This window comes from Melospiza melodia, chromosome 5 (assembly GCF_035770615.1).
Source record: "Melospiza melodia melodia isolate bMelMel2 chromosome 5, bMelMel2.pri, whole genome shotgun sequence".
Lineage (NCBI taxonomy): Eukaryota > Metazoa > Chordata > Aves > Passeriformes > Passerellidae > Melospiza > Melospiza melodia.
Window position 1 is genome coordinate 17337592 of NC_086198.1, and position 13094 is coordinate 17350685.

The 13094-nt window shown below is 39.3% G+C and overlaps 1 protein-coding gene across 1 annotated transcript in view; it reads right to left on the reverse strand.

Annotated features, from left to right (window-relative positions):
• PPA2 (inorganic pyrophosphatase 2) overlaps positions 1-13094 on the reverse strand; it is a 34709-nt gene that overhangs the window by 17927 nt on the left and 3688 nt on the right. Inside the window, exons 4-5 of the mRNA XM_063156441.1 lie at positions 4854-4907; positions 2293-2412 (exon numbers count right to left, since the gene is read on the reverse strand). Of these exons, the coding sequence (XP_063012511.1) occupies positions 2293-2412; positions 4854-4907 (174 nt within the window). The remainder of the gene's footprint in view (positions 1-2292; positions 2413-4853; positions 4908-13094) is intronic.

The window sequence follows — 13094 nt, forward strand, 5'->3', positions numbered from 1 at the left end:
CAGCTTTCTGAGAACAGGCTTACTCAATGGGAGGAGAAAAAGTAAACAGCCAGTGGTCTGACACTGAGTAACTCATACTCAGGACAACTGACATGAGGATTACTGAGGACATATTTTTCCAGTGTCAATGACTCAACAGATACATTTTACCCAATTGCAGTGATTAAGGCATCAGAGGACCCTGAATATGGATTTTCTAGTTACTAGTGATAGTGGGATCAAGCTAGGACATCTTACAATTACATTTTTCTTATACTTATTACATACCATGATATTAACATAGATTCTTTTCTAACACATCTAAGCTTTGAGCGAACCACACTCCTATGCATATATTTATCAGCACCCAAAAAGCTTTTTAAAGATTTTAGATTTAGGTATGAAGTATTTCTGAGTATTTTGAGACATGTACATTCCAAAGGACAGCTAAGAGTTGAAGACCAAAGAGGAAAGTTTAAACCCCTGCTCTGAAATACTGCACAAGCAAGGAAAGTTTAAACCTTGAATACTGCACAAGCAAGGAATCCTAGCTGAGTTATACTAACTTAATTACTACAAGTACTTGTTTCTACTTTTACAAGTAATGAGTAATTCATCCTACAGTTGAGAAGTTTTTCTGTTAAGAATTGTGAGTCCAATTAGGTGTTGTTGAAAAGATTATAGAAAACTTTTTTTTCCAAGGAGCTATGCTGCTAGCTTCTACGGTCTGTGACTATAACTCCACCCCAAACTTGCTCTTGAGAACTTGACTGATACTGGAAGGCAAAATGATGAAAAGAATATGTTTAGGTAGCAGAATCATTACCAAAAAACTGCTGAAGTGAAATCAAGAGAGATTTTAAAATTTATATTTACTTTCCAGTACTCTTCACAGAATGAACTAGGTTGGCTGGAAAAGATCTTGGAGATCATCAAGTCCAACCTATGATCTAACATCACCTCATCAACTAAACCATGGCACTGAGTGCCACATCCAGCCTTTTTTTAAACACCTCCAGGACAGTGACTCCATCATCTCCCTGGGCAGCCCATTCCAATGCCCAGTTAGTCTTTCTGCAAATTTTTTTTCTAATGTCTAGCCTAAACTTCTCCTGACACAGCTTAAGACTGTGTCCTCTTGTCCTTCCAAAGTGCTTTTTATTTAGGGCTGCATTATAGCAGTATTTCTCTTCTGCCCAGTCACACCTCTTCACCTCTCAGTTAGAAGGAAGGAATAGTATTCTCTGGACAGCACAGCAACTTCTGCTATGATAGCAAATAGTCTAATATAGAAGAAATTAAAAATGACAATTATGTTCAGCCCTCCCCAGCTCACCAAGTAACAAGGGATGCCAAACATTTCTCCTGAGGAAAGTATTCTAAGTCCAAAATAATGCACCTTTTGCAGGAAAATATTTACATTTTCAAATAATTCTGGCTTTGAACTAAGGAACACACAAATTTCAGAACATTAAATGGAGTTGCTCGTTTCCAACTACACCTACTTGGAAACTTTGTCTACTGACACTGTTGACTGGACAAGATTTCACTGCTGTATTCAAGAACCTGCCTAGCATCTCCTCTCCAGGGATCAAACATGTAAGCAGATTTTTGGGACTCAACTTTCATTGCTTAGTTACATGCAAAGAAAATAAATTACTCTTTTCAAACTCCATCATGTTCTTCAGTACTAATGGAAGTCTAATGTGTTATTCACAGAAATGAAAAAAAATTAAAGCTTTTCATTATACTCAAAATTTCAGCCATTAGATGGACTTTTTCAAGGCTCAAAGTTTTCAATGTGTCATGATCAGTAAAGTCTCACAGTTCAGAGAAATGTTAAGGAAGGCAGTTGAGGTTTAATCTAAAAAAGAACAGCCCTTGTATTCCTCTTCATTAAAGATACTAAGAAATCCCAATTAAAATTTAAGCTGCAATACATGAAAATCTTAAATGAATTTTTAAATAAATGCTTTGTTTACGCAGAAAAGGTCTACTTGACAAAATATTCTTGAATGGCAGACCATGACAATTTAATTCTATCAGTACAGTACAGAGGCATAGACTAAAGATTTGAGATTTCTTCATCATTTAACTCCTTCCTGAAAACACAGCTCATATTTATTCCCACACCCAAATTCCGATCAAAATTTATGGACACAATAAAGTTCAACATAAAAAAATCCTAATTTACAAATGTATCAAAGAGAATCACCCCTCTTGCAGTTGATTTGCATTCAGGCACTACCCAAGATTTACAAGGCAATTTACACAGAAGACAGAAAACTTTCACCATTATAACAAAAATGTTACCTGTGGGAGGGCACCATAATTCCATATATAACCCTTGTGAGGAAAGATATTTGCCACATATCGAAGCTTGCCTTTCTTTGTATCATGTTTAATGGGATTCAATGGCTCCTCTGTGGCAATCTAAGCAGATCGTGAAAGAGGGTGGGGAGCAGGGAGAGGAAAAGAGAGAAGGAGAATGTTAAAATGGAAAGCAATTAATTCCATACCCAACCAGTGAGAAAGATCCATCTGGCAGCACAAGCTTGTGGTTTGAGGACTATTAAAACTACTATAGCCTCACTCTGAATCTCAAGGGTCATATTCAAAAAGCTGCTTATTAAGGTATTAAATAATGCTGTAAAGTATGCAAGAAAAAATGAATCTAGAAGAGAAAGTAATAAATTTCTAAGGAGGCTGTCATGGTCAAACATAAAAACTGAAAGGAACTTAAGTCAGAAGCTCTTGGACTTTATGGTACAAGTTCAACACACATGCAAATGGTGGCACAACATCTTTCAACAAGAGGAGCTTTGACAGCCACAGAGGAAATGTTTCATGTTCTTGCCCTCTGCTCCTTGCTCTCCAATTGCAAACACCACCCCCTTTTTTTCCATCACCTCTCAGCATCCAAATGCTTTTCCCAAGCACAAGTTCCTCATAGTCAGCAAATGCCAACTTAATACAGATTTGGAACAAGTTAAGCTACCAGTTAAAGAGGGCATTCTTATTCCGAAAGAAGCACTGACAGAAAAGCTGAGCTACAGCTGAATAGTAACATCCTCCCCCAAAGCCATACACAAACCACACACATAGAGCCACTGCCTGAGTTACCCACCACAGCTAATTTGCACTGTAACCACCCTTTGACACTCCACACCACAGTCCCAACCCACCAACCCACGTTAGCTTGGCTCTTGCTTACAAACACTCATCTGAGCGGCAAAACATTTGTTACAGGCTCAAGTGATTACACTCAAGTGGTGCATAGTTTCCCTGCATGAGCACACAGCCCTCAGCCCATATCAATTTTATATCCCTGGCCTTCACCTGAAGCACCATCACCAAAGTCATCTCAAAGGAATTCCGCCTTTTAGAACCACCAACCTCAACAGCATGTACTCATTCCAAAAGTAAACCCTCCCCAGGAGCCAAGATGACGGTTCATGCATTTCTGGCTTCACACTGGATTCTACCTGCTCCTGGTCATAACCAAACAGTGAAAGGCTCAAACAGCCACCTGGGACACTGATGGAAGTGGAGCTCAGCAATGCCTTTTGTTCACAGAAACTGGGACAAAGAGGAGTAACTGAGGGCACCAAGGGAAGAAAAACAGAAATAGAACAAGCTGAGGAGCAGAAGATCTGTAGCAGCAAATGTAACAGTGGGTAGATATTCATACTAATGCAAGGCTTAATGTCCTGAAGTCTCCATTGCATGTGAGGAGAGATGAACAGACAAGATCTGGTAATAGCAGGAATAAGCAGCTTAGCATGGTCGGGACTGAAGGATTGCCAGGACACAATGGCAATGCAAGACAACTACCTTAATTGATGCAGCAAATTTTAAGGATATTGAAAGTTAAATATTAGGAAACTACATCTAGTCTCCTCCATCAAACCCAAAAAGCCTAAAATCAATGATTTCTAAACCTAGCAGGACAAACTTTTCTACTCCTGACATAATGAGAAGCATGGGGAGTGCACCCTGAGCTTTAGGCAGAGTTCAAGTAGCACTGTCAAATGGATCCTCTGCAAAAGAGAAGTCAGCTGCCACAATAAATCATGAGCTTAAAATAAACGGTAAATATCTGAAGTAACCCTGCTTGAAGAGTAATAGCTGCGATGGCAAACACAGTTCTATCATCAGGGAAAGGAGAAAAAAGTCTCAAATAGCAGGCTAAGAAGGTTCTTTGGTATTATTTTCAATAATTAAAAGAGTTAACAGCTCAACCACGAACTTCCTTAAAAGCATCTGGGAAGCATGCCTAAAATTAATACAAATGTTCAGGAAGACAGGACATATCCTGGTGAGATCTGTTGTTTCACAAACACTACAAATGCTTTTACTACTTGTAAAATATCTCCCTGCAGGAGTTCATACTTTCAATCAGTGAAGTCCCCAAATATTTTTTTTTTGGTCACAAGGAAATGCTCTTTTAGTTGCATCTCCATTTGTTGGGATTTGGCCTAACACACATACAGTGGAAATGATGAATTAAATCATCTGAGTGGAATGCTCCATAAGCAAACAGAGTCTAATAGTTAGTCTAAATGCTGGAAAACACCCTAAAAGTCAGTACTCCAGGACTCTGCTGCAGATATGCTGCACTCTGCAGTGAGAGGGCTGTCAAGATGCAGTGCCCACCTGCTTTTCCCGCTTCCACCAAGAAAACAATCAGTAGCTCAACGCTTTCTGTAATTGCAAGGAAAGTGTATGCACCACTTCAAACCAATTTTTTAACAGATAACATTTTAGTGTGCAAAGAGCAATCCAAACTGTGATTACATTCTGCCTACTGGAAGCCACCGCATTGTTGTAACTTCCACAAACACCTATATAATCAAGGTATTTTTCTTAATTACCTCCATTTTTGCGTTGGTCCAACGAGGCATTTCTACAACCATATTAAACAGGACCTAAAACAAAAAAATAGTAACAGAACTGAAAATAAATTCCACTTGGCAATTAGTATTTTACCGTAACACAAATTCTCTCCTGTGCATTCAGCAGCTACACATATCACATTTCTGTGTTACAGCCAGTTTTATTTGTATAGTTCCTTTGTATCAACCTCCATGGTTCATCCCTTCTCTACCTCACCCTTTTAAAAATAAGGACAACAAGAAGCAACGGAAATACTCCTGATGTTTTTTGTTCCCATGTCAATATCACCCTTCACAGAATGTTCAGAATGTCCATGGAATGGTTTGCCATGAGGCAGAGGTTCAGTCTACTTGTCAGAGAGGATTGAATGTTTCTATAGGACAGAGTTAGCTTCCCCTAAGAAGTGGAAAGGACCATGTTTTGAGTTTTTCCCCCCATGGATTTATTCCTTCAGGCCCTCCTCTTTTGCCTTACTATTTTTCAAAACTCATGCAAATGACACTTCTGTTTCTCTGTCACATCTGGTTCTGTTTCTCTGTCACATCTGGTTCAAGTGAGCTGATACTAATCCAAACGTGATGGCAGAGGAAGGGCATGGACACAGACAGCTCACATTTGTGTTAGCCTTTCTAACAGAAACAAAGTGAAAGTTTTTTAAGAAGGTGGTGTGGGAGGAAAAAACCCAATAAACATGTAAACTTTCATGCTTTTAGAAGAAAAACAAGCAGACCACACCTTTTTACTGAGGAGGTTAAAGCAACATTTTCCAAAGAGAAAAATTCTGTGTAACTGCCCTAAGATTTCTTCTTATGAAGCTGAGTTAAGCCCTGCCAAGGAGCAGAGGACTTACTGAATTGGGTAACTAGAACAAACATCGAGCAAGGTCTACAACCTGTTTTAGACTACTACAATGACCTCAAAAATATCACATTGCCTGGGACATCTCTTCACAGCCAAGGAAAAATCATATTGGTATTAGCAATTGCAACAGGTCAGGAAAGACAAAATATGTTTGTGCAGAAATTCGCAAGAAAAAAAATGCAAAGTTGAACCAAATGAAGACTTGTACTGATACTCTAACTACACCACAATTAAGGCTCCAGTGAACCCTTAAATATTTGTATTTTTGCTCCTTGCACCCTGCAGCAGCAACAAACAAACAGCATTACCAGGGTCAATGTCACAGTCTGATTAAAGTAATTCCAATGGTTGTATGATCATCTCCTCCCAAACAAATCTGGAATGTGGAAAGCAAGAAAGCAAAGGAAAATCCCAACTGTCACTCAGCATTTCTACTATGAGATCACAAGCTATGCACAATACTGACAGAACAATTCCCAATAAATTTAAACTATATTTGCCATCCATAAGTACTGTGCCCATAATGCAATCAGTGGCATGTCAGATGGAATCACTTCTCCCAACCAGGTCATGACCAAAAAAAAAAAAGAAAAAATGTTTCAGATAAGTCTCAGTTTCATAAAATACACTTGATGTATGTAAGAACAGTTGAAACTAAAATGAAGAGGGCTCAAAAATGTCAACACCAAGCAAACAGATAGAACAAAGCAACATACATGCATGAGCAGGTAAGAGAAGGGCTGGAAGAGAGCCAAATAAAGTATGCACATCCATCTGGGAAACACTTGGAAAAGATAAATGCACAGTATGAAAGCCAGTGCAGACAAGAAACTCTTAGGGAACTGCCAAGCAGGCCAAAAAATTGTTCTGACTGGCAGCTACAGGCAGAAAACTTACAAACCACTGGAATTATACGGGATGTCTTCCCCTCCACCACAATCCTGTATTTTTGTTGTTTAGATGCTGCCATATGCTTTCCTGTCCATGAAGAATGCAAAGGCTTCAGCAGACTCTATGCTTGGTTTTGAGCTTTTAATTAGTCAACAGTTAGTCCAGGTCTTCACCAAACCAACAGTCAGGGCTGGACTACACTGGACTGAAATTAATGCAATGCTGCTCTCAAAAACATAATAAAACCACTGGGATTCAACTCAGCTTGAAGACCAGGACCTCATAATTTGTGGTATCAGTCAAACGTGAATTGTCAAGAGTCTTAAATGTGACAGCCTGACAGATTAATTTGTATGCAAAAAAAATCCCCAAAAGTACTTTCTCTAATGCTAAGCTGCCACAAGCATTTACAAAAGATTAATGACTTCATTCAGTGTTTACATTTAAAAATAAAAAGTTTTATTTATAGGGCAATCAAATTTTCACGGTAGTAAGACTAGATTCACTCGTGTGGAAAAGAGAGCACATACTAGATATTTTGACAGATGAAAAGAGAACCAGACTACCTAGTATTATAGGGGTTTTTTCCTCCTCTTTCCTATCTTGTTTTCCTCCTCGACTAAGTATCACACAGGAATGTTTCCATCACTCTTTTATCCCCAGACCAAGCACCTATTCTTTCTAACCACTTGAAAGTTGTCCTCCATGCCCTGCTGTAAACTGTCCCTGCCTCAGCTGAAAAGAAGAAATGCAAGTGTCAGACACCACCTGTCTCCACAGATTACCATCTGCATGTGTCATTCAGTGGTTAGTTTTGGCTGGTGAATGCATCTGGTAATTGATATTTTTATCTTAGATCAGTAAAATAAAAAATTCCACCTCACCAACCCCCTAAGTAAGCACTTCTAACCCCTCAAGCAATGGCAAGACTGTTTCAACAGCCCATTTGACACACCTTCAAATCACAGCAAAAAGATCTCTTATTAAACAAAAACTATAGCTTGCAAAGTTTACCATTTAACTGCCTTAGTACAACAGCAGTCAACTGGCTGCCTGTGAGATCACTGCAGTCCAGGTTTAAGCCAGCTCTGCCAGTGCCTCATGGAGAAGGGACTCCATGAGTGCCGACCGTGCAACAGGCTGGCTGACGGTTTCCTCAGGACAGTATTCCTGGAGCATGCAAGAAAATAGGAGGAAAGTGTCCTAGATTCAGAAAAAGGGACAGAATGCATCTGCTAGGGGAAGGGAGATGAAGAGCCCAGAGGGACACTTAACCCAGGCTATTGCGTCAATGCGAACACAAGACAGATATTTGTACTTAAACTCTGTTATACCTTGAAGAGGTGATGGGGCAGGGGAGGTCTGAAATCTACTTGCTCAACACAGAGAAGTCAAAAGTACATTTCTTAATTCCTACAACTGCAGAAGAAAATCAGCAGAAAATTACATCAGTAGGAACAACTAGCATGTGTAAATGATACCCCTTATTTCCTAAGAACTACACCCTAAGTAGATTACATGGGAACTCACGTAGGTTTTAACTGTTTTCTTCTTTCGGGTGTTGTCTTTAACACTTCTTGGCGCCTTACTGCATTCCATTTCAGCTGAACATCATTTTTAATGTATCATGATATAGTTTTTGTTGAGACAAGCAAAAATGTCTCTTTCACACAGAAAACAGAAACAGCTTTTGGTTTTTGAAATTAAAAACACATAGAAAGATAAAAATATATACAAAAATACTTCAGCATATTTGTACAGCAAGTATTGAGAAAAGCAAGAAAATACAGACTGTTGTACCCAGGTAAACTGTTAGTCATCATTCTGTCCTCTAAGACTGATGGTCTTAAAAAAAACCTGGTTTTAACTAGTAAATTACTTTAAAAAAACAACTAGTTCTGGCTGTACAGATTCTTACAGAAAATAACTAATTTTGATCCAGGGTTGTTTTTAGAAACCTAAGTATCAGAAGGAAAAAATAAAAAACCATGACCTTTCTGATGCCTGCCTTTCTAGACTGCCCTATATCTCTCTCAAAACCCATTCTTCCTTACCTAACTTTCCCTTTCTTGTTCAACCAGTTTCTTTCCCAGTCATTCCAAAGTTCCTTACTTCAGACACTTGAGGGAAGGGTTTTGAATAGGTATGATTTTGCTCAAGGGTTACAACCCTTAATGCTCAGCTTGGAAGGTTCATATAATTTGAGGCAGAAGTGGAGTAACCTCTACAGACTGCAATTTGCCATCACCATGCATGACAAGAGATATGCTAAAGCTTACAGTTACTTTGCTAGTTTTTTATAGTAGAATGCTTTAAAAAATCTAAAAGCCCTAGAGGTAGCATTTGAGGGCTGTTGACTCTTTGTCATAGAGAAGTTCTGAGTCCAGAAGAAAGAGAGAAGAAAACGCAGCTATCATTTCCTTTTTTTTTTTGTCTGCTCATTTACAATCTGGCAGGGATTCTCATCAGCCATCAACTGAACATGGCAGCACGTACCTGAGGACTAACAAGAATGAAAATCATAAGCTGCAGTCTGGCAGTAGTGTGAAAAAAGGGCGATGTTTAAAAGGAAGAAAGCAAATACAAGAAAAAGAAGAGGAAAAAAAGGAGAAGCTAAATATGTACTGTCATTAAATATATCCAGAAATAACTGGAGTGGGACTTCCTCATCAAATAAATAGCCATGTTATAAGCATTCCCAATGAAACACTTGCTATAAGATATTTGCCAATTAAAACAACAAACCAGATGCCAGAAGCATCTGGACACTGAAGAGAAAGTGGAACGTCTCCGATATAAATTAACATGCCACATAGCAAAAGAGGAATGCAATGTCCAGCATAAACACAGAGTGCCTGCAGTCTCTTGACAGTGTCCTTCCCTCCTGTTCTACTGGAAAGGGAATCACAAACACCATGGAGGTACAGTAGGTTTTACACACAGGAATCTCACTGGTGTCAGGCACCTTCTCTGATAAACCAGTTATGGGTCACATTCACCTGCAAAACTATGCCATGATAAATATGAACCACAGGCTTTGTCAAGTTTAGGGAATCATTCATTTGAAGCTAAGTTGGATCAAATAATTGATGTAACTTTCTTAGTAAATCAGCAATACTCTGGGTGGATTTCAACTGGACTGATGAGTGAAGATTACTTCCACTCTCAGCATTTGTTCATCTGTAGGAACACAAAGCGAGGCTGCATCTAATGGACACATCCATGGCAAAAGTCTGTGCAAGTTCAAGCATCAGGGTGAAAGATTCACTGATCACCTAAAATTTGGGACACAAATCCCTGACCACATAATGGACACACTGTAGCCCAGGTCACAATACTGAAAAACTGTCTAACAACACCAAGGACAGTCACAGAGACTGTAGCTAAGGCAGAATACAAAGTCAGCACAAAGTGTGCACCTGTTCTGCAAAGAAAATGACAACAGCTTCTCCTTTCCTATGAAGCATACCAACTTTACCAAATGACATCGCTGACACCAGTTTTGAACACTGCTGGAAGCACAAGGTCAGATCACCTATGCAGACTGCCTACCACCCTGATGAGCCCTGAAATCCCACCTGACTAGTTAATTTATCACAAGTTTTTGGCTCACAGAAGCATCTCAGCGCAAGTCCACAAGGGTATCCCAGCAATGTGTAATCCACAGGATACAACAAAACAAAAGCTGTCTTGGTTTCCTTTCTATTTTTTTTTTCAAATGCTCTTGTGAATGTCTCCCAGTTAGAGGACTATAATCTCTACATGTTTGGACAGACTCCTCACCAGAGCCAGCATAGGAAACGTGTTTCAAGAACACCTGGGTCCTCTGAAAGACATCACATGTGAATACTTCTCCAAAGATATACAATGACAAGTAGAATACAAACGCTTTCAACTACAGCAGGGAACAACATGTCATGCTGGCCTTGAAAAGAAAATGATGACCTCTTCAAGCCTTCTTCCTGCCACACAAGGAAGACCATATTCAACAGCCAGACTCTGACAGTTTTGACTGTAAACCTAGTGGAAACATCCACTTTTCCAGACAGAAATGTGAAACTTTTGAAACCTGTCACAGAGATTTACTTGGGCAGGAGTGGATTCCAAGTGCTTAAGGCAATGCAGGGGTTCAGACCCCTGAAATTAATAGCAAGCTGCTAGTAATTTTAAGACTGGAGCTGAATATTACTTCTTTCAGCATAGTTTCTACCTCAAAATAACTTCTTTCTTGTCATCAAACAGCCAAAAACCACCTGCAAAAGCAAAAAGGTCAGTTGTCAGCAGCATCTGCAAAGCTAAATTTAACTGAGATTTGGGAAGGTCTAAAATGTTACAAGAAGTGGTTGAACTAGTGAAAACAGTTAATACAGAAACTCGAAAGTGTTTCCCTTAGAAACTACAAACTGAAGCTGCAAAACAGCTGACACAGACTTGTAAGATGTGTGCTCTCTATCCTACAAACGTTGAAAGCTGAAACTCTTCTAACTTTGAGACCTTTTCTGACATCAGGAATATCAAGGACAATTAAAAGTAGATTAGACTGACTAAAGAGACTCTTCCAAAACTATCTTTGTTTTCCATAGCTAGACTGCCATCTGATAAACACCAGTTCAGCATGATTTAACAAACTTCATTTAATTTAACTCTTTAAGAGGGCTTTTGTCTGGAGTAACAAGTAACTGCCACCCTAAAAGCGTAAGTTTCAAAGATGCATTTCCAGGACAAGAACTATCACTTTCGAATTCTGGTCAAATTCAGTGAAGGATCAACTGAGTAAGAGGTATCAGCAGCAGCCTTTGCATTCCTAGACAAGAACAAGGAGCCCAGGGCTTCAAAGGTCTTCTGAAATCAGTATATTACATTAAATTCCTCATTTTATTCCCTAATTAAGCTATGCTTTCCCTGCATACAAGCACACAAGGATGCATCTCTCATCAGGCAAGGTGAAGAGAGCTGCTGAAGAGCCCACTGTAAGAAGAAACTGCTTTCCAGAGCACAAAGAGCCTCCTGTTTTCTCTCTCCTCCCCAAATCCCTAAGATCACGATGAAAAAGGTGCTCTCACATTTCACCATTTAAGCATGTTTGGGAAGCTTACAGCCTGCACATCTGTTTGCCTAATTGTATCAAAAGCCTGCTAGGATTGAACTCTACATTTGCCTTTGCTCATTTTCATTTTCTGTAGTTCTATTAAACCACAGTCCAGAGACGACTCCAGCAGGAATTATGTGAAGCAGCTCTGGAGGCTACACTGCCCAAGGAAACAAGAGCTGCTCAGCCTCACTGGCATTCTACCCCTCTTTCCACAGGCTACTAGAAACACGGTTTTCAACAAGCTACCATGCTCCTCACAGCACAGACAAATGCAGTTTTGAACAATTTCAGATTCTGCATGTAATGTCTTTGCACCAGTCAGTATTTATAAGCAGCTAAGACACAGAATACTTGACTTGCCAGCAGGAGCTGTAAATAAGAACTGATGTTGCAAGACAATGATTTTTGATAAAAGTCTACTGGCACATACTCTTTCTCCTGAATAGCTCCTCTTTGAGGCATGATTCTACATCTACTAAACAGTACCTAAATGGGCATCAAGCTACAGGAAATCTAAAAAGCCTTACTTAGGCACTGTAGCTTGAATGAATCACAGAGCAAAGGGAGAGGAAACACATAGTGCAGGACCGTGTGGGGACTGCTGTACAGCACAAGAACCTGTGCACCACACACTGGCTGCAAAGCTATGAGAACCCAGACAGTTAGGGCTGTTCTTTCACATCAGATGGGTAGCTACAGTTTTGCAATATGACTGGCCAAACAGATAGGAGAAGATAAGGATTGGAACACACACCCGCCCACCCACATATATTGGCCTTAAAACATAGTTTGGCTCATTTTTTTTCTATCACATTCTTTCACTAAGTTTTAGATGAGTCTATGCCAGGCAAAGCACAGCAAAAATTGTTATATTTTGGAAAAGACATTTGAATAAACAAATCTTGTTTCAAAATAAAAGCCTGAGCAGATCTTCCATGTTTTTTAGGCTTCTATCAGTCTTAACTTCAGTGCTGGATAATGCTGAACCATTAGCAGATGTGGTTTTTCTCCCTTTGGGCTTCCCAGCTAAGTACAGAAAACAACGTAACCTCAGTTCTAAAAAGCAGATCCTCAGTATAATTTCTGCCCTAACATACAAGATTTTTGAAGTTCTGTATATAAAGCAAAGATTATCCACAGTCAGAGAATAATGAATATTTCATTAAGGGAGGTTTTACTGCAAATATTTCCGAACATAATAGCAAAAAAGATAACACATCTACACTGCAAAAGTCATAACAAACCTTTGAAAGACTGGCGTAAGTGTTTGCCTTTGAGAACATCTTGATCAATAAAGGAATTCTGACATTTCTGGCCCATTCAAAGAGGAGAATATTAAATCTCTTTAAGTCTTCTCCTAAAAGACTTGCATTTG